The sequence below is a fragment of the Lissotriton helveticus genome, chromosome 3_1, assembly GCF_964261635.1.
Source record: "Lissotriton helveticus chromosome 3_1, aLisHel1.1, whole genome shotgun sequence".
In the NCBI taxonomy this organism is placed as follows: domain Eukaryota; kingdom Metazoa; phylum Chordata; class Amphibia; order Caudata; family Salamandridae; genus Lissotriton; species Lissotriton helveticus.
Genome location: NC_136061.1, coordinates 1,380,733,386 through 1,380,756,564, shown reverse-complemented (window position 1 = coordinate 1,380,756,564; position 23,179 = coordinate 1,380,733,386). Strand labels below are relative to the sequence as shown.

The 23,179-nt window shown below is 44.2% G+C and overlaps 1 protein-coding gene across 1 annotated transcript in view; it reads right to left on the bottom strand.

Moving 5' to 3' along the window:
- Positions 1-23,179, bottom strand: part of SLC15A2 (solute carrier family 15 member 2) — a 603,602-nt gene that overhangs the window by 359,747 nt on the left and 220,676 nt on the right. The window contains exon 3 of the mRNA XM_078682022.1: positions 2,879-2,966. Coding sequence (XP_078538148.1) covers positions 2,879-2,966 — 88 coding nt within the window. The remainder of the gene's footprint in view (positions 1-2,878; positions 2,967-23,179) is intronic.

The window sequence follows — 23,179 nt, the reverse complement described above, 5'->3', positions numbered from 1 at the left end:
AGGATGGGAGGGAGTAGCTGACACTTACACCTGAATAGGCTGTGCCTGTCCCCACACAAAGGGCTGCATATCCCCTGTAGTGAGTTTGGAGCCAGGGCAGGAAGATTAGGAACTCTGTCGACTTCAGAGTCCCAACTGGGTGTAAGTATCGGACCTATGACACCATCAACTCAGTACTTTACTGGACCTGTGGATACTCATACAGGATGAAGAACAGCTGTGCTGCTAAAAGGACTGCCACTCATCTGAACTCTGCTGGACTTTATGGATTTCTGCTCTGCCCTCCTTGCCTGTGAGTGTGAAGGACTGGACCTGCATCTCTACACTCCCGAAACAAAGTGACTTAAAGGGCTTGCTGGCTTGACTCCTGCTCTGAAGTCTCAGAGACATCAAAGACTTTAATCAACTGTTCTCTGCCATCTGAGAGTCTTGTCCTTCCAAGTGGTGCCAATCCTGTCCTGTGCCCTTGGAAGTCGGATTAAAGTGCTGCGACTGTAAGAATCAATCAATCAATCAATCATTTGTAGAGCGCACTACTCACCCGTGAGGGTCTCAAGGCGCTAATGGGTGGGGAAGGGGGGACGGCAGCTATAGGTTGAACAGCCAGGTCTTGAGTCATCTCCTGAAGGTCAACAGGTCCTTGGTGTGGTGCAGGTGGGCGGGGAGGGTGTTCCATGTCTTTACGGCAAGGTGGGAGAATGATCTGCCGCCAGTGCGTGGGACGATGGCGAGGGCGAGGTCGGCGGAGCGAAGCTGGTGGTTCGGGGTGTGAAAGGACAGTCGTTCGTTGAGGTATGCATCACTGTCGTTATGTGGCTAATACCAGTGCTTTTCCTCCGGCGCTGATGCATCGCTGCTTCAAGGGCCTCAAATTGTCGGCTGTACGGCTCAACGATGGCGCATCTTAACTGACACATCGCCTACATCAAAAGGAATCAACGAGGACACATCATCTCCTATGCTGTACGCATCTGCCCTCTGTTGATGGAGCAACAAGGTACTTTGCAGTGGGATAAGGTTGGACCCTGTATCTGACCCGAGCTCCATCATGGTCGGCTTGAACTTTTGGATTTGTCACAGTTGGCACTCTGTGCTTTTAATCGTGTTATTTCACGTTCTTATAAAAATTCATAACTCTAGTTCTACTTATTGTATTTTTGTTGTTTTATTAATTAAATTAAGCTCTATTTTTCTAACTAGATGTGGAATCTTTTGTGTGATGTTTTCACTGTTTTACTGTTTAAGTTTTGCCCAAATACTTTACACATTGCCTCTTAAGTTAAGCCTGAATCTTCTGTGCCAAGCTACCAGAGGGTGAGCACAGGTTAATTGTGGATGTGTATCTGACTGACATACCCTGACTAGGATTGTGGTTACTCCTTGTCTTGGTGCATACCTCTGCGGACCAGAAACCCAATTTCTAATAGAACTGCACAATCCCTTATTTAGTACCCATACCTGCACATTGTTAAACAGGTGTTTCTTGATTTTCATCAAGACATAATTATGTTACTAAGAGGAAAACCTTTGACTTTCCTCTTGCACCATATTGCTTAAGAAGCATAGGGGTGAAATTATTATTATTATTATTATTATTATTATGAAAGGTGTAGAATAGAAATTGACATATAAAATAGTTATATTGTTATTAATAAGAATAGCAATAATACTTCTAAAAATAATAAAAATGTAAAATGTCAATTTCTGTAAATGTCCCTGATCCACTAATCTCCACGATCTTCAGTATTTCTTTTTATTCGCCCACTAATCAGGATAAAATGTACAGAAAACACAAATCTCCAAATTCCAGAGCAAAGAATGTTGGGCACTATTGTTTCACGCAACTCGGTGCAGCAAGGAACCTTGCTTGTTGCCTGCATAAAAAGGAAGACAGCAGAAATGTCCCATATTTACAAAGATATTTGTGGTGCCTAGTGCCAATGCAGGTACCCTTGTACTATAGAGCAAGAGTCCTGTGTTGGCAGGCAGGATTGTTTTTGCGCAGGTAGGAGCACCTTCCTGCAAAAAAACTATCTTTAGAGGCATATACCTCTTTCTATGTGTGCTGCAGAATGCAGGAAGTTACAAAGATAAATATATTTCTCCTCGTTATGCCTCTGCCGGATAGGCACACTATTTGATGCAAACCCAGTTTTACAAGTCTTCTTAAATCTGGGTTAGCATCAAAATACATGTATAGATGCATGGAACCACTCATGCTCCACCGATGTGACCGATGTGCCGCCTTCACAACGAAATGTATTGCAAGGCAGTACTATGCGCTGCATTGCGTTACCTTGCATACAATAAGCCAGGCAATGTGGCTTTGCGTGACTTAGTAAATGCCAAAAATTAATTTATATTAGTTCAGTGCCACAAAAGGTGACACAGTCAAGATGCAACATCATAGTAAATCATGACCCCAGCAACTGATTTATTGAGGTTTTCTATTTCTTAAGACAGTTTTACAACAACTCATTTATTCACGCTGTTTTATTGTCTTACAACTTATCTTAAGTTAGAGACTACAGACTTAAGCCATGAAGGACCACCTTTAGACTGTTTTAAGACTGTCAAATGCCAGAAAAAAATGTTGGTAAAAGAAGCCCACCAATCTCTGCAAGAACAATGCCTTCCATACTCAATAGTATTGATAGCTAGAGACAGAACGCACACAGTGGTTTTAGAGAGATAATAAAAAAGAGTAAAGCATTTTTTGAGGGTGTAAAGGGCAGAGAGAATTCTGAATACCGGAGTAGTAATGAGGCAATCTAGGGGACTTCTATAACATTCAATAATATATGTACTCCAGTAACAAGAGAAATAATGGCCAATTTACACATTACCTCAAGCCTTGTGCAAACATAATATACTGTACCTTTCATTCCATAGTAGGAGAAGCGCTCACAGAACTCGTTGACCACAATAAATGCAATGCTCAGGGGGTAGTTGGAACCACACATTTTCTGAAGGAAAACAAAACATATTATTACAACAGACATTTCCACCAATGAAGATATCAAAATTATATTTCTATATATTTCAAAATCGACAAATAATATCTTGAAGCTATGACAACCCCAGATGTTTTGTTTTTGTCACATTTTCGAAACTGGTATATCTGTCCATGAATCATTTGTTCATCCATCCATTCATGCATTAAAATCAATAGCCCACCAAAGAGACAACTTATCTATCCATCTTCCTATCTGCACATCTATTCTTTCTACGAACCACATCTATTTATGAAACTATCCATTCATCCATCATTCCTTTCTTTCATGCATTCATCCAATTCCTTCACAAACTCTAATCACACTCTTCAAATCCTTGGAATTTTCTGAAATGTACTTCAGCAAAAAGGCTGCGGTAACTCCCGTTCCAGAATGGAAAAGAGAATGAATCAAACCAAGTGTTGGCAGCGATGTAACCAACAGAAAAAATCTTTTTCCGGCGAAGGAAAAAAAAAGTAAATAAATGTACATTTGCACAACAGCAGTGTTTGTTTTGAGCCAGTGATTTCCGGTGCTCTGCACTGGCACTTAATTATCAACATCTGCTCTTATGACAGTTTTTTTACAGTGAGTACAACATTTTCTTACTAATTCAATATACCGTCAATATACCAAAACACATCTTCAAGGAAAAGGCATCCTTCTTCCGCACTCAACTTGATCGTGCCAAAAACAGACCTAGGGAACTCTTCAAAATCATTTGAAACCAAACTTCCCCTGCACCTCCAAATCTGATCGCCTCCTCCGCCTGATGTGAAGAAATTTCCCACTTCTTCTCGGAAAAAATAGCCAAAATTGATCAATCTTTCCTTTCCACACAGCTTCTCTCCAACTCCCAATGCAAACCTGTCTTCATATCTCATACCTACTCCATATCCCTCCACCAGTTGACCCCTTCTCTCTTCTGCCCACTACTCTACCTCTTCCCAGCAACTCTCCTCACCTACCTACTTCCTCACCCCCCTAACAACTCCTCACACCTATCACCTACCACATCGCTGGAAACCAACTCCCCTTACTCACAAATAAAGAATAATGCCTCCTCATTCAACTTCCTCTCCGTGACTGAACTACAAGTCCTTAAAATAATTGGTAATCTTAAACCGTCCTCCCACATAAAAGACCTCTTATCCTCTAACCTTGTCCCTGCCCTTAAGCACATCATTACCCCATACTGGACCACAATCAACAACACCTCTCTCTCCACTGGTTCTGTCCCCACCTCCCTTCAACTTGGACAAATCTCTCCCATAATCAAGAACCCAATTGCTGACCCCAATGACCGAAACAATCTCCGCCCTATCACTAACCTCCCCTTTCTCTCAAAGGCCCTTGAAAAATGTGTCCTACTACAAGTAGACAAACACATCGAAAACTTCGACCTACTCAACCCCTTTCAATCAGGCTTCAGGAAAAGCTTCAGCACTGAAACGGCAATGCTCAATGTCATCGATGGCGTCCACCACTCACTTGATACTGGCGAGACTTGCCTTCTTATCCTCTTTGATCTCTCCGCTGAGTTCGATACAGTCAACCATTCAGCCCTACTTAATGTGCTTAGGACCTGTTTCGGCCTTGATGGTACTGCCTACAAATAGTTTGTCTCCTTCCTACAACACCGAACTCAGCAAATCAAAATTCAAAACTGTCTTTCTAACCCCACACCTGTCTCCCTTGGAGTCCCCCAAGGTTCTATTCTCTCTCCCTCCCTCTTTAACCTCTTTATGGAATCCCTCACCCTCATTCTTAAACAAGCAGGCATCAACTATCACCTCTACACCAATGACACCCAAATCTATTATAAGATTAAAACTCATGCTGACATCTTACACCTGAACAACACCCTCACCAAGATCCAAACCTGGTTCCATTCCAATCATCTCATGCTTAACCCTAATAAAACCGAAATCATTCTCTTCTCTCCTAAAAATAACCCTCTCCCCGTTCAATCCTGGATCTCAGACCTGCTTGGACCCTGTCCAACTACGTCAAATCTCTTAAAATTTCTATCAACAGCACCCTAACCCTTAATGTCCACATCAAAAACTCTACTGAAGGAGCCCTCTTCACGCTCTGTTACTTCAAGAAAATCAAACCCTTTATACCTACCGATGACTTTAAACTTGTAGTTCAGTCACTTGTTCTTTCACGTATTGATTATGGTAATGCTATCCTCAACTGAATCACCAAGGCCTGTCTTGCTCCAATCAAAGCTGTGCTCAACCTTGCAGCCAAACACGTCACAGACTGCAAACGCTTCAATCATACAGCCCCGGCTCTCATATCTCTTAAATGGCTCCCTATTGAAGGCAGATCTGCCTACAAAACTGCCTGCATTACTCATAAAGTCTACCACCAAAACACTTTGCAGTACCTCTCCAAGAAACTCCTCATTGCGGGCACCACCCGACCACTGAGAAGCACCAAAACCCTCCTCCTAATCCCACCACGTCATAAAAAGAAAGCCACACAATTACGCTCCTTCTCTGGTAATGCCCCTATCACCTGGAATGCCCTCCCAAAAAACCTACGCTGTAACCCCTCCTATTTCAGCTTCAAAAAAGATCTCAAAATCCACCCCCTCAATTATTATTGGGGATCCTAACCTGTGACCTACACTTGATCTTCAATCACCATGTTATATTTGTCCAGGAATATTTGTCAATTTCCTGAAGATCATCTACCTAATTACTTGAAATATATAGCTCTTGCCCCTGTTTATCTATTTGGTTTGTATATTTCACATGTTGTTTTCATTATCTTTTATCTATTTGTATGTCGTGTTTGGCCCGATTATTATTGGGGGGGGTCCTAACCCGTGACCTGCACTTGATCTCCAATCACCATGTTATATTTGTCAAGCAACATTTGTCCATTTCCAAAACATCATCTCCCTAATTACTTGAAGTGTATAGCTCTTGCATCTGTTTATCTATTTTGATTTGTATATTTCACATGTTGTTTCATTATCTTTTATTTAATTTTATGCCATATTTTCTTTATTTTATCTTACTCATGTAAAGCACTCTGCTATCTCTGCGTCTAGCCAGCGCTATATACAATTTTTAAATGATAAAATCAAAAAAATTTAAAAATACCTTTAATTTAATGACTAATACTTGGCGCTCATACTATTCTTATAACTTTGGGGGCCTATAAAAGTCTGCATTGCAACCCTTGTAGGAGTGTGATGACTAGTAGTTGTGTTGGTGCTATCATTGGCAGCGCTGACAAAGGCAATGGGTGGTGCAAGCTGCAGTGGCTTCCTGGCGAGTACCCTTATTTTTTTACAATTTAAGTACTGCACATTGGAGACCATTTCCCCTATACAATACTCTATGCTTAGTAGATTTCGGTACAGGGGTAAAAGGAGCCTGTGGAATTTTTACAAAAATGTGTTGTAGTATGTCTGGAAACCAGTGCCGACATGGCTTTCTATGTGGACCAGTACACCTGTTTTGTGAATTGGAGAAAAGTACAAAAGTGCATTTACTAGGAGTCATAGTATGCCACCATAAGTTTATACTTTTCTTTTTTAACTGGACCTACTGTTTTTATATAGCAGCACTTGGGCACCTTAGTCCACCCAGTTTACTGCGCCTGGATGGACAGAAATTACCCTAATCTGCCTGTAAAACCGTATTGCCCAACAAGTAATAATGCCAGTTAGAAATAATCAGAGCACATTAAAACCCCTGACTCAGATCACACAAAAACTCGATTACAACAAAGCATTCATAGGAAAAAGTCCCTTGTGCATGTGGAGAAAGATGCACTGAAGCTTCTTCACGGTAATGAATTAGTTTGTTTCTACACAGGGACCCAGAGGTGCAGCAACTGACTTACCTCTCTTAGCACCAACTGCCCCATATGAGAATTCAAACACTAACATTCTTCAATAAGAATAAATAATATTGTACACTCTTCATTTAGTAGGTTGTGTTTTAAGTATAAAGGAATATACACAAACAGTGCTTAAATTGTGCCCGTGTTTGCAGGTGCTCGGCACCAACACATCTTTCTTAACACTGGAACTCATTTTTGACAGTCCACCACTTGATGGTGATGTCAATTTATTTGTTAATTTTTTTTTTTTTTTAGATGAGCACATCAACACCAATTTGTAACAATGGAATATATATAAATAAAAAAACAGGTTTTACAGACCATCCTGGTATTTTTATTGGGTGATATGAATCGTTGAAACTCTGACATTTGTTGGAATCCGATGGTTAGCGGGCATCGATGGCACTGGCAATTGGCAGATCTGTCTAGAGCTGTGGGTGGTCTAACGTGCTGTGGTCTTGTGTGCAATACGTTGAGCAATAGCATTTTTTTTTACAAATCCAGCACTGAACATAAAGGAATAAACATAACACACCTCCTTCCCTTAGACAACACAAACAGAGAGAAATGTAGACCACTATCACAAACAAAGCCATGGAAACGGAAACAGTAGAGAGAAGGGTACCCAATGGATGAGATGAAGACAGGCAACATCTAGCACGAAAAACCCCAAGTGGGTGTGAGAAAAAAAGCAAGAACTAACGCAAAACACCACAACACCAAAAGCCTGGACATGGTAGGGGAATATCAACTCAGAATCACTGCGGTGCTCCCCTTCATTACACCACAACCAAGAGTTGGCCACAGAGCATCAGGCACAAGATTCCACTCAGTCCCACTTCTGCATGAAAGTGCCATACCTTGCCATAGTTCAGTCATGCTGAGTTACCATAAAACTCGCTGATTTGAAGTGGCTGCGAGAATCTGCTCATCCCCTTCCATGATGGAGTACATAGTTTCACATGTGCCTACTGTCCAAGATACAATGTCATATCCCTGATTCTTTCTTCACTGTCATAATACTTCTCACACTGGTGTATGCCCTCAGTATATTCCACCTGACAACTTCTGGTGACCGATCATTATGCCTCTCTACAGTCATCTATTTCAAATAATGAAAGGCTCTGTACCCATAAAAATCCAGAAAGGACTAAATCCAGTCAAGGTGGGAGTAGCGTAATATTCCCGGACTAATTTCTTCACCTCTCTTGCCCAGTTCCTACCATATCTACCAGCCAGCGGACAGTACCCATAATCACTTGGGTAAAGGGCTCAAATACTCCACAAGAGGTGGATAAAATAAGTGTTCTTGTGCACCACGTTTAACATACTCTTTCAAGACACTTGAAGTGAACTGCAGACCTTGTCTCTCACAACATGCCTCAGCAAATCCCCTCTTTTTGGGAAACATCATTAAGAATGTCATAATAGAACTGGAATCGACTTGAAACAGAACTCAGGCTACTTGGAGTAAAAATCCATGAGCTTACACACACCATCACCATTTGAAATGGTCCCTTGTTAATCATTTCAACAGCCTTTCACAGGAACATGGGTCAAGGAATAGGATTTAATGGTGGGCGCAAAAGTACCTGGGAATTGTCAGAGTCACTGCACTCCCAGCAGTCATAAATCTTCCTCTCCACAGACACATCCATGACTGGCTACCAGTAATAACTTTTAAATTGACAAATGTATTCTTCCCTATACCCATATCGGCTTTCTGATGGACTTCCAAAATTCTCACCCTTTAAGCAAATAGGAAAATTAACCATTTATTTCTCAGTAGAAATCCCCTTTCATCCATCAAGTAACTCTTGAGTTCCTACTAGCACATAATTTATCACTTGAATATTGCCACTCTGGCTACCCTTCAATCAAATATTTTGTGACCCTCCACACACCTCCATCATCCTCAAAACCTCCTCATCATTAATGGCTTCACAACATTCATACTCCACACTCGCAACAGCAATATCCTGTAGCATTCTTCGGTGGAAGATAAGGAAGCAAAGTCAAATTCAACTGTGACTTATTTTCCACTAGAATCCACTTGGGTCAGCATAGGACACCCAGTTCCCTCCCTCTTGCATCAGTTGTTATGATACTGCTGTTTTGAGGAACACACCCTTGCAAAGAAGCAGCCCTTCATATATCATTCTTGATGGAAGTAAATCACTCCTTAAAGTCCTCATTCTACTTAAATTACTCCCTCACCTTCAGAAGTTGTATGAGTGCATGGACTTTAACCATGCAATCAAGCACAAACTTCGACTACAGTTCTGAGAGGTCTACGAATTATCTTACATCATCTTTCGAGGTTGGGGCAGAAGCTTTCGTAATTGCATCAAGCAAAACCTTCTTGGGCAACATTGCAACCTCACTCACCTCATGATCCAAGTATGCCGGCTATTTCTTGGCATATTTGCACCTGTTAACATTTTAAGTAAGACTGTTGCCAGTGGCTGCATTGCCACTCCAATGCAGCTGTCTGCAAAGGTCCGACACTGGAAGAGAGCACGGGGGAATCGTAAGTGCAAGCATCAAAGGCTCCCGCCTTTAGTTTCCTGGTGGGTGGTTAAGTGCAATCCCTTCCTCTTTACCCTCCACACCTCCTTCCACCCATCAGTGACAGCAGTGAATCATCCTACACCGGACCGGCAAGAGCAAGCGAGCAGGTGAGATGCTCTGCATGCAACTGATAGGGATCCCTTCCCCCTGGGCAACATCTTCAAGTATAAGGGAGGCATCGCTGTTGTCTTACCTTTCCAGTGATGTCTTTTTCAAACTAATTCCTTATTGTGGATTCACAATCCACATGCAGGAATACCCTAATACATGAGATTTCCTTTTTAGGTCGAGCGTAGCGAAGGGACCTCCTGTATACTTTAGTATACTTTGTAAATGGGGGAGGTGCACGCGCTGGGACAGGGGAGGTGCACGCGCTTTCAGTCTCGGATCTCGGATTTGACCTCGTGAGCGCGCATGTGTGCGAGCGCGACTCTGCCATGCGCTTAGGAAAACGAAACCTAAGAGCCGCGCGACATGAGCTGTCTTAGGTAGAAGCTCACGCGCGCGGCTCTTAGGTTTCGTTTTGACTGGTTAAAGGACAGTTATAAAAACTGATATATAAAATCTGACAGAATCAGAGAGGCGATAAATGGGAGGAGGCTTGGGCGGCTGCCGCTGCTGATCCCCGGCCAGAATCGCCTGGAGCGAAGGATTACCGTGGCTGGAAGGAAGGGAGCTCCATGCTCCTCTGGGATTACAAAGTATCTCACTAGTGCGGGAAAGGCCAATTTCCAGGTACCTTTTGCATGGCCCTTTGATTTCCATGTGCATGTGTGAGCCCGGGCTGTACTCTCCTAACTCAAGTTCCTCAACATGTTTCTCACTGGTGGGTCGTGTAATCTGATCTCTTCACGAGTGTCCGTGTGTTTTGTACCAATGTGAAGGGGAGGCGGAGGAAGCCAGCGAGGTCAGCCCAAAGCGGAAAACTTAAGCACTGTTCTGGGTTTGTGTTTTTCCCAGTCAGAAAAAAGCTTATAAACTTTCCCTGGCTAACTGTACCGCGTGGTATATACGCTATTTAAGTTTTTGTGGATTTGTGCCTGTAGAGTTTGGCAGGAGAGGCGCTTTTCGGCAAGCCACCCTGGCAGACAGCGCTAAGAGAGGCGACAGAATGAAAAGAAGCAGTGTTTAACTAAATAATTTAATTGCTAAGAGCCCAGACTGGTTGGATATGGTTTAATTAACAATCTGCGCAGCCGTAGGCACTTTAAGAGACGAGAGATTTCACAGAAGCGCCGTTAAGAAATCAGTGAAAGTCTGCATAAAGCGCTGTTTCCCATGCAGTCCTAGGCGCTTTAAACGTGTTTGGGCTTCGTCATTGTGACTATCCTTGCATTTGTGTATTGTCTTCCCTGCAGCCTTAGTAGCAGGCTTCTGGGCACTGTTACATAACTTCTGGGAGGGTTCTGCTGTTGAGTTGTGAGTGGTCTGTGAGGAGTGGACAGTAACAACTCTTTCGATTTCCAGGGAACATTTTCAAACTTCTGTTTTCAGCTGTGTCAGTCCTTGTTTTCTATGCTGTCCCATGAATTGTCTACACTTTCCTGGTAAGTGAGAACTCTGCGTTGCTCACTTGCAGCTATATTATGGATTACATGCCATTTATTACACAAATATCGCTTATATATTCCATCCGCTATACACACAGCCTGCAGCGGTTATAAATATACACTTGAATCCGCTCGATTCTCTGGAGACTTTGCAGCGCATTAACAACTTGCTGAATATACACTCACAATAAAGTTACCAAGCATTTGCAATGCAACAGGTATCGCGTTTACGCAAGTTTAAGCCATTGTAAATGACAATGCCTTTTATGTTTTAAAACCAAAATATAAATAAAAAGCATTGTCATTTACAATGCCAATAGCATAAACTAGTGTAAATGCGAGACCTATTGCATTGCAAATGCTTGTTTTGGGAGGGGGTCAGCCTCACAAGGGCTGACCACAGCCAGGGGTCATATATTGTCAATTTGTCATTTTCATTTCCATAGAGGGCAAATAGATCCTTGAGGAGGACACAATTGACTCGCCCAGGGATGGGAAAACATGGTGGCCTTTTGTGCCATGCCATGGCTGCCTCTGGCACTTAGGCCACCCCCTGTCAGCAAAGTGTCACATTTATTGGATGATGTCATTTGAGATGTCATCAGCGGTCATCAATGATCTCATTGAGTATGTCATGAGTGATATAATACGTGAGGTCATAAGCTGTGCACAGCAGGGGCATAAGTTGTAGTTAGCTTAGTAATCTATATCTGGTCAATTAAAACAAAAGTTAAATGATAGTTTTATATTATTACAAGTGCTAGTATAACATCACTTTAACATTTGTTTTTTTCACTGAATTCTGTTACTTTTAATGTATGGTAAGATCTTATTAACATACTCAGCTCTAAATTCACGTTAACATTTAGTTTTTTAAGTGAATTTTTGGGGTTTTGTGATCATATAGACCCAATATCCTCACTTAACAAACCTTTTGACTGTGACCAGTAGAGGGCTGGACGCAGAGCCTAGCTTGCCACCAGTCCCTGCTCTCAAATTCTGCAGGCAGCCAATCCCCAATGGGCGTCCAACCCCATATAACCCCACCACATATTTGTTTTTATTTAGCTACATGGAGGTCTGCAACGGATGTTGCAGGAGTCCCATGCAACCACATGGAAGCTAAGCATGGGCGCAAAATCCGTTCCGCTCGCGGATTTTCTGCAAATTCGCGATCTGCGAATTTGCCGAAAATCCGCGAATCCGCGAGCGGAACGGATCCGGGGGGCAAAAGTTCAAGCTTCAAGCTTGTAACTATTTTAGAACGGCGCCAGCAAGCTGCCAGCACCATTCTAAAATAGTTACTAAGTTAGCTTCAACAGGAAGCACTAATAGATCAAATGCAGGTGCTCGAGCACCTGCTTTATTTTATCTATTAGTGCTTCCTGATGAAGCTAACTTAGTAACTATTTTAGAATGGCGCTGGCAGCTTGCAAGCGTCATTCCAAAATAAAACAGGAGTGGGGCAGAGGGTAGAAGGTCACAGAGTGGGGCAGAGGGCAGAAGGGCACAGCAACGAGTGGGGCAGAGGGCAGAATGGCACAAAAACGAGTGGGGCAAGGGGCACAAGGGCACAACAACAAGTGGGGCAGAGGGCAGAATGGCACAAAAACGAGTGGGGCAAGGGGCACAAGGGCACAACAACGATTGGGGCAGAGGGCAGAATGGCACAAAAATTAGTGGGGCAAGGGGCACAAGGGCACAACAACGAGTGGGGCAAGGGGCACAAGGGCACAACAACGATTGGGGCAGAGGGCAGAATGGCACAAAAACGAGTGGGGCAAGGGGCACAAGGGCACAACAACGATTGGGGCAGAGGGCAGAATGGCACAAAAAAACCGAGAGGGTGGCAGTGATGAACCAGAGGGCGCATCGCGGTCACGCACAAAAAAAAACCCCGCGAACACGCAAAGCACCCCGCGAACACGCCAAGAGCCCCGCGAACACGCAAAAATAAAAAAATCCGCAAATTCGCACAAATTCACGAATTTTGCGGGTCATCCCAAAACTTTTCAGAAATGACCTGAGGTGGATGAATTTTTCTTTTAGAAAATGTTGAGAAGATTTATCAAACTGAACTAAAGTTAATAGAGAAAAAACTAAAGCTCCTATTATGGCTACTCTGACCTAACAATCTTTACACAGTGGCAAATGCCACTGTGCAATATTCACTGAAGAAACCAAAAGTTAAAGTGATATTATAGTTAGGTATGGTAACAAGATTTTAGTTTACATTAAGGAAAACTATAGATAAACAAAGGTTGAAGAGATGTTATACATCAGGTGTTGAAATAAAGTATAAACAAAGAAAAAAATGTAATCTACTAGTTATACTTTACTGAACTAACTATAACGTGAGCCTCTGTCATTCCCTGCTTATGTCCTCATATGTTATATCTCTCATAACATGTTAAATGACATCACTGATGACATCTCTGATGAAATCACAGATAATATATTTGCGGCACTATCCTTTAGGGTTAGAGGCCTTAGGGTAATCGAAAAACACTACTACTGTAGATAATTTTTTATTCACTTTATCCATTAACCATTTAAAGCCTTCACATGAGGGGTTTTTCAATGCAAGGTAAAATCTCATTGCCATACCTAACTATAACCTCACTTCAAACTTTCATATTTTCAGACAATTGCTAGTCTATTGTTAATGGAAAGTAAGATCGTATAACCATACATAACCAGAATATAAGTTTAAACTTTATTATTTTCAGTGAATTTCTGGGGCTAGTAGATCATAGGCATCCAACTCTCCGACTGAGCACAGCTTTAGGACATGAGCGGCAGGGGTTTTGGCCGCAGGGTTTGGCTTACAGCTAGTTTGAGCATCCAACCCTTTGTGGGCTGACAACATCTTAATGAAGTACATGGCAAGGATTTGCCACAGGGTGTGGCAGTTGCCAGGGCTCCGCCAGAGCAATGTTTGTTTGGTATATGTAACCAGGTTACTGTTGTGCAGTGTTTTCACTGACGCATTTCCGTCAGTACGTTGAAAGCATCGGAGTGCAGGCCCGACCCCAAATTAGATTCGGCAAGTGGTCCTCAGCAGGAGCGGTGAGCGGCGAGTGGGGGCAGGGCAGCAGCAACGCCCATAGGGGCCTGGCTCCACTGCCGCAACATAACCTGAAGCAGTTTAAGCTGCACTGGCACTCTGGTACATCAGCACCTGCCATTTAACTCGCTGGCGCCTGCCATAGCTTTCTTTCACTTTTCTGAATCCCTCCTCTGCAGCCCCAAGACAAACTCAGCTCACACCCATGCCAACGGCTCATGGCTCATTTACACACCCTGTGAGGAATGTCACTGGAAAGTCTGAGGGGCAGACCCAGGGACGCTGCAAATATTCAGGGCCATCCTTGGAAGTTATGGGGAGATGACAGGGATCCCCCACCAGCTTCTCCCCATAAGCCCATAAGCCCTCAGGCTTGCCAAAGTACCAATGCTAGCAAATCCCCTCCACTGCACTGGACCTGCTATCTCGACTTGGCCTGCCAAGCAAGCAAAAGCAAGACAACAGACAACTGCTAATGTAGCAAGACAACGCCAAGCAGCAGGTGGGTAGTGGTGTGGTTTTAGGGCAGTTGACACGGGACGTGGCAGCAGCATTAGGGCTGCGGCCGCCGGGTTGACCAGAGGGGGGATTGTTACAGTCGGTCAAGGTTGCAATGTGGTTTGTCTCCTACTGGGTGCTGCCCCGCCTAATTGCAGAAATTTGCAAGACATTCGAAAGATGCTGTCTCTACTTGCAATTTGCATAGCTCCTTTCCAAGCAGTAAAGATCTAATTCATAAGCTTGAGCTCCTCATTTATCGACATGTAAGCAGTAAAAGTAAGGCTAAAAGGTTGGTCTATTCAGGATTGATATTCTCTAGATCATTGCATTTGTGCAGATTATTGTGTCGCCACCTGCACTTATCATGAAACCAAAAAGGCTAAGTTTGGGAAAATTAATTTCCTCAAGACCAAATTAAATTGATTAAGGTTTAAGATCCCACATTTAGGTATTTTACAAGAGAAATCAATGACCCAGTCTTACTTTATTAGATGTGATTAAGAGCATCTTAAAACAGAACCTGATTTGGCATCGATGAAAGATGGTATGAAATCAAAATTGCAAACAGATTTGCAATTGGATGGCCCTTTAAAGGTCATGAGGGGTAGCCTCCATGACTCTTCAAGTAGTAACTCACTCCCGATGACTCTCTGGCCTTCCTCGATCATGCTCCAGAACCAGTTCCTAAACAGCACTCACTCCACCAGTTCCTAAACAGCACTCACTCCAAGGCTCATTCCAAGACTTTTTGGTTTTCAATAGGTCTGTGCTTCCTTGTGAGGAAAGCAAAACGTTCCAAGAAGAAGACGATTACAGAGAGAGCTCCTTAAAGGTAGAGTATACCTCTCAAGAGATATCCCCGTTTATGGATGCCTCTCTTGTGTAAATTAAAATTTGCTCTGTAAAACCTGTACCATTAACTCAGAGAAAAGAAATTTAAATTTTTATGTCTCGGGAAATTTACAATATTACCTGCCCCTTACAAACAAGATTTTGTCAGTGGGGGCAAAGAGTACTTGCCATTGTCTCACCCTATTGAGGAATGTGGGGTTTATCAGGGAGAGATGGCCATCAACGCAAAATTAACATTAATCTCTTCTGAAGCTGGTTCTATAATGGTTTCATGCAACAATTATAAGCTGGGTGTGACATGTAAAAATTATGACGGACCCCAATGGGCCTGGCTAGCTGGTAGGTTAAACACCAGTAAAATTGCTGCCCCAAATGTACTGAAGTGGGGTGTTTAGTAGTGGGTGTCCCTGCTTTAAAATTGTTTTATGGAATATAGCCGGCTGCTGACATAATCTGGGTAAAATCAAGAATTTGGATGTATTGGGTCAAGGGGATAATCCACTATCAAGAAACATGAGCTTCGTCTGCTTTTGAGGTTGAAAATGTCTACGCAATCCTGCTGCAAAATCATAGCGTGGTGGTAAAGCCATACTATTATCTACAAATTTTACTTGGTCCTATCAAGTGTTTTTGCATCAATTGAACCTATTACAGTGTATTGTATTCCCAGGGCAGAATCTGGTGAACTATATTTTGGTTAATCTTTATGTTTCTCCATGTCAAGAAAATTCTAATTTGTTAATTGAGTTTTTTTGTTATATCAACATGATTATGTGTAAAGTACTCTCTTTGCAAACAAAGAACGAGAAGAGGCTGTTAACATTCCAGCCATCATGTTCCTCACTTCCTCCATGACAAATAAAAGAGGTTCTCTGCTGCTAGGGACTTGTAGGGAACAAAATTTAATAATCATCAGTGGGATATTACAGGATGATATCCCAGCTCATTTTACCTATATAGCAGCAAAATCAGCAATGATAATCGACTATGTCATTTGTTCGCATATGGTTTTCCCTTATCTAGTTGATTTAAAGGTTATTAGGAATATTTTGAATGGTCATAATATTCTCCTTTTTACCATTAACAGGATACCAGAGGATGTTGATTCATGGCAGATCCCTGAGTGTGATGATGTGTAACACACAATAGCTAATGGGAAGGTTTTATGGACCAGGGTTTATGGACCGAGAAAGTTAAACAGTCGCTTTCAGTAGAATTAAGAAAAATGATTGAAAATCTTAAAACATATAAGTGGGCAAGGTAGGGGAACCCTGAACCCCTACCCCTTCTGGGGAAGGTGCCAGAGAGTTCAAATCTTGGGGACAAAGTGCAATTATTTTTTGTCGCGGATGACTACAAGCAATTTTTTATAATTTTTAAATGAGTACATCAAAAGCACTGCCAGATTACCATGAGATTACCAAAGGACCAAAATAAATGTTTGGTTAGTCAAACTACCCTACGCCATACATGGCTGAAGGCCCTGCATACATATGGACAAAGGCTGTGCGCTGCAAGGGATTGAGATATGTAGGTATGGTAATAAAGTCTTACTTCACGTTAACAAAAACCCTTAAAATTCACTGTAAAAACGCTGAACTGGTTTTAAAATTAGGCATGGTAATTTCTTACTTTTTTTAACTTAGAAATTCACTGAAAAAACATTAAGGTTAAAGAGACGGCCATTTGTGAAAAAGTCAGATAAAACATGTAATTAATTTTAGACAAAAAACACTTACATTTACCTGTTATAGTTAACTGAAGTAACTAAAGCTTGCACAATTGCTATGCAGTGTATTTAAACTTACATATTACATCATTCATGACATGTTACATGATATCATTGATAACATTACTGATGACATTTGAAGTGACATCAGTAAAGAAAATGTTGACTGGCTGTACCTGCAGTCAGCTCCCTACATGCAGCCAACCCCCTGCTGCGCATGTCAAATCGGAATCTAACTTTTTTTGTATTTGGTTTTATTGCTTTTAACATAAAGTACATCAATTCCACAGTTGTGAATATAACAACATGAACATTAACTACAGCCTACACAATTTGTCAGTACATGGTACACTTTAGCATGTGGTATAGCATTACTCCTCAACAACATTTAAAATCTGAGCCTAATGTTAACATCCATGTAACCCTTGGGTGTTTTTCTGTAAATTTCTAAGGCTTTTTTTAAATTGTATTTCCTAACTTTAATGTCCCTGTAACCTTTGTTTTTTTCAGTGAATTTCTATGTTTTAAAAAAATCCTGTTCCTAACTATAACGTTCCTGTAACCTTTCTTATTTTAAGTGAATTTATAATGTTTTTTAATTTTATTTCCTAACTGTAACCTGTAACCTTTGAGAGTGAGATTTTGATTGAGTGCAAGAGTGTCTGAGTGGGTGTGTGAGTGTCTCAATGGATGGGTGAGTGGGTGTGTGAGTGTCTGAGTGGGCCTGAAGTGGCTGCATAAGTGTCTCATTGGGTATGTGACTGGATGCGTGAGTAGGTCTGTGCAGGGGGGTATCAGTGTCTGAGTGTGTGTATGAGTGGGTGCATGAGTGCCTGAGTGAGTGTCTGAGTGGGTCTGTGAGTGAGTGTGAGAGTGTCTGAGTGGGTTTGCCAGGGCCTCTGTGTGTGTGTGAGTCAGTCTGTGAGTGAAAGCATGAGTGTCTGAGTGGGTCTCTGAGTCAATGCATGAGTCTCTAAGTGGGTGTCTGAGTGGGTGCCTAAGTGTCTGAGTGAGTGTCTCAGTGGGCCTTTGAGTGGGTGGGAGAGTGTCTGAGTGGGTTTACGAGTGCCCCCATGAGTGTGCAAGTCAGTCTGTGAGTGAGTGAGTACATTAGTGTCTGAATGGGTCTGTAAGAACGTGTGTGAGTGGGTGTGTGACTCTGTGAGTGGGTGTGTGACTCTGTGAGTGGGTCTGTGAGTGAGTGCATGAGTCTCAGAGTGGGTTTGTGAGTGGGTGCATAACTGTCTGTTTGGGTCTGTAAGTGGATGCATGAGTGCCTGAGTTGCTCTGTCAGTGGATGTATGAGTGTCTGAGTAGGTATGTGAGTGGATACATGAGTCTCTGAGTGGGTCTGTAAGTGAGTGCATGAGTGTGTGAGTGGGTGTGTGAGTTGGTGCATGAGTGTCTGAGTTAGTATGTGAGTGGGCTCATGAGGATCTCAGTGGGTCTATGAGTTGGTACATGAGCCTGTGAGTAGATGTTTGAGTGGGTACATGAGGGCCTGAGTGGGTCTTGAGTATGAGTATGAGTATCTGAGTGGTTGTGTGAGTGGGTGCATGAGTTTCTGAGTAGGTTTGTGAGTGGGTGAATTAGTCTACAAGTGGGTCTATGAGTGGGTCTGTGAGTCCCTGATTGGGTCTATAAGTGGGTGTGTGAGTGTCTAAGTGAGCCTATGAGTGGGTGCATGAGTGTCTGAGTGGGTCTGTGAATGGGTGCATTAGTCTGTGAATGGGTTTTTGAGTGGGTGTATGAGTGTCTCATTAGGTTTGGGAGTGGGTGCTTGAGGCTCTGAGTGGGTCTGTGAATGGGGCTGGGGGTGTCTGAGTGCTCTCTGTTTTGCCCTCTTCTGCTCTGTTTTGCCTTTTCTGTTTTTTTGTGCCCTCTGTTTAACATTTACTGCAAATTTTTCTGCCTTATGTTTTGCCGTCTTCTCATCTGTTCTGCCTTTCCTGCTCCTTTTTCTACACTCGTTTTGCCTTTTCTGGTAATTTTTCTGCCTCTGTTTTACCTATTATGTTAATTTTTCTGCCTTCTGTTTTGCCTTTTTCTGCTCATTTTCTGCACTTTGATGTTGTTATGTTATTTGCATTTTAATGCGCACAGCTGCTCCAGCGAAGGAGCGTCCTGGCGCAGGGAAAGGGTAGACACAACACAACACTAGATCCAGTAACAAAAAGCAGAAGCATTAAAACAGGGAGCAAATTAAAACAGGAAGGTTTTCAAAGCCCTACGAAAGGATATTAAATCATTCAAGAGGCGGATTTCCAAGGGGAGCGCATTCCAGAGAATTGCAGCTTTCACGCGGAAGGAGCGACCCCCCATCCGACTAAGTCTAAAACGGGGGACCACCACCAAGGCTTGTCCAAGGGATCGGAGTGAGCGGGTGGGAACGTAGGGAGAGATCAGTTCGTTAAGGATCACGGGTGCCGACTCTCTAAGAATTTTAAAAACCAGGCAAAGAGCCTTAAATTGGATTCGCTTGCTTATCGGGAGCCAGTGCAGGGACCGTAGAGTGTTAGAGGTGGGGCAGGTTCGGGGCAAACCTACCACCGCCCTGGCCGCAGCGTTCTGGACTCGCTGTAGACGAAGAATCTCGGCTTGGTTCGCTCCTAAAAGGAGTGAACTAGCGTAGTCCAGCCGAGAGATAATCATTGCTTGAATGACCAGCTGTCTAGTAGGAGCATCAAAAAATCTGAGCAGGGGTCTAAGCCCGCGTAATACTCCAAAACAGCAGGCCGCCACTCTCTTCGTGTGCGTCACAAAGCTTAGCGTGTGGTCAAGCCATACTCCCAAATTCCTGAGTTCCAGGACAGGGGCCGGCGCTGATCCCAGCTCCGGAGGCCACCATCCGTCCCCCCAGTGATCCGCTTCCCTTCCAACGATCATCACCTCCGTTTTTGTCGCGTTCAGCTGGAGACAGTTGTTATTCATCCAGCTGGCCACCTCTCTCAGTCCACTTCGGAACCTGAGGGCGTCCTGCTTGGCATCCCCGCTGATCGTGACCGCCAACTGAGTGTCGTCGGCATAGGAGACCATGGTTAGGCCCCATTGCCTGGCGACCTCAGCCAGCGGCTGCACGTACAGGTTGAAAAGCGTAGGACTCAGCGAGGAGCCCTGAGGAACCCCCAGGTCCAAAGGATGGTACTTGGACTGAAATGGAGGGGTGGCAACGCAGAAGGAGCGATCACTGAGGAAGGAGCGGAACCACTGCAGAGCTGAACCACAAATGCCAATGTCCTGCAAGCGGTGTAGCAGGATGCGATGGGAGACAGTGTCAAAGGCAGCGCTCAGATCTAACAAAATAAGCGCTGCCGTTTGACCTGCATCGAGCACACTCCGCAAATGCTCAACCATTGCCAGAAGGGCCGTCTCCGTGCTGTGGCCAGCACGAAACCCATTCTGCATGGGATCCAGGACATTAACTTGGGTCATATGCTCCGTGAGGGTCTGATTTACATGGGCCTCCATGACCTTGGCCGGCCACGGGAGCAAAGATATAGGGCGGTAGTTTTCAGGTCTCAGCGGATCCAAAGATGGTTTTTTTAGGATCGGGGAAACCACCGCTTGCTTCCACTTGGCAGGGACCAGGCCGGAAGTCAGGGAGAGGTTGATTAGCGAGCACACTACTGTGCGTCCCTGAAAAGCGACATCCCTGAAAAGAGCCGATCTTACCTGGTCTGCAGGCGAGCCAGACTTGACTCGCAGGGCCCATTTAGCAAACTCCTCGTTAGAGAGAATGGGAAGGGAGTGCAACGATGGACAGTTACTAGAGCCGCTCCAGGGAATCACTGGCGACAGTGTGCTCGGAAACGCCTGGTAGATTTTCTTAACTTTGTCCAGGAAGAAAGTAGCAAGGGCTTCGCAGTGAGAAGTGGAGCTGTCCAACTGTGGGGAAACTCTCTTTGCCATCAGGTCTTTTATAGTCTTAAAGATGGTTTTGGTAGGATTGGGGCTATTACGGAATTCGGCTGCGTAAAATGCCGCCCGGGCCCTACATATGGCTCGATGGTAGAGCTTAACTAAGGCCAGGTAGATAGATTTCTTATCTGCATCATACGACTTACGCCACTCCCTTTCTGCCCGTCTACAAGAGGACTTCATTGCACGCAGCGCGCTGTCATACCAGGGGCTGGCCTGCCGGGGACTGGACTTACTGGAGATGATAGGTACCAGGGCGTCCAACGCTCTGGTAATCCAGTTACAGAACTGGTCATAGCCCAAGGTAACATCCAGCAAAAGGCCTAAAGGCTCAACACCCATAATGCGGTGAAGGTCCTCTAACCTAAGTTTGCTCCAGTGGCGTCGAGGTATCCGCAAAGGAGGTGGAATAGTGGGATTGGCAGGAAGGGGGAGCCAAGCAGACACCAGATAGTGGTCAGACCATATCACAGGATCGACCGCCACAATCTGGGTATCCGAGATAGTTGTGAAAAACGGATCAAGAGTGTGGCCAGCCACATGTGTAGGCTGAGAGACAAGCTGGATCAGCTGCAAAGCCTCTAGGTCAGCCAAAAAACCACTGATGGCCAGAGACTCTGACCTATCAAAGTGGAGGTTTAGGTCGCCCAAGATCGAAAAATTTGCACAACCACTAGCCAATAGGCTCACAGCCTCCGGAAAGGCACCTCTAAAAGCTACATCGCTGCCTGGGGGGCGGTACACAACCATCCCTGACAGTGAGAACTGCGGGCTAATGGTAACCTTAAACAGCGCACTCTCGCATCCAGCAATCTGCAGGACCGTCCAGGTACATGTGAAGGCAGCTTTGATAAATAGGGCGATACCACCACCTCTGGAGTGGCGATTAGATCTGAAACATGAATAACCCTGAGGACAGGCAAGATTGACTATAGCATCATCAGTGTCTTGCAGCCAGGTTTCAGTTAAAGCCAGCAGATCCGGTGTCTTATCCAATATAAGATCAGCCACAGATAGATGGTGTTTCACTAGAGATCTGGTGTTAAGATTTAAAAATCGTAGACCAGATCCCAAGCTACCAGGCACCGAAAGGAGACCGGGAGGAGCACGTGGCGCGAGGGAAACGGCGAGTTCACGAATGGCCACAGGCTGATCCAAAGACCATCTATTGCAAGCACACTGACATGGGCCACACAGCGGATGGTAAGGCGTGGCAGAACAGCGTGGGAGTGTGCCTCTGATGGCATGGAGCGAGGCACTGGAATAAGCAAACATCTTATCAACCAATGGGTAAGGACATACGGTAATACACAGGGAAAGAAAGACCCTCGGCGTACCGCGCGGACTTAGCGCGGACGGGCGCAGACGGGCAGACTCTGGCTCGACTCCGGCGCGAGTCAGGCGCTACCGCTGCGCGTCACCGCTGCGCTAGCAGAGTGAGCTTTAAGTAGCAGCTCACCTGGGCTACAGGAAGCGCTAGAGCGCTGCAGCAAATGGCACAAGGAGGCAGAGACCACCCCAAGATGGCGGCCAAGCGCCACGAAGGAACAACAAAAACGGTGAGATTCCGCGATAAAACGCGGTGGAGGCACAATTTAAAATGCAAGTATGAGGCCAGATACAATTATACAAATAAAACGAGGCTCAAATACAGAAATAGTGCAAATGAAAAAAACGGGCTTTAAAATCAGTAATAAGCGCAGCACGCTTAAATGCGACCAGTATAGCGCGCATGCAGGCACCTTTCCCAAGGAAGGACAGTGGGAGAGCTCGCCTTAAGTAGCAGCTCACCTGGGCTACAGGAAGCGCTAGAGCGCTGCACCAAATGGCACAAGGAGGCAGAGACCACCCCAAGATGGCGGCCAAGCGCCACGAAGGAACAACAAAAACAGTGAGATTCCGCGATAAAACGCGGTGGAGGCACAATTTAAAATGCAAGTATGAGGCCAGATACAATTATACAAATAAAACGAGGCTCAAATACAGAAATAGTGCAAATGAAAAAAAACGGGCTTTAAAATCAGTAATAAGCGCAGCACGCTTAAATGCGACCAGTATAGCGCGCATGCAGGCACCTTTCCCAAGGAAGGACAGTGGGAGAGCTCGCCTTAAGTAGCAGCTCACCTGGGCT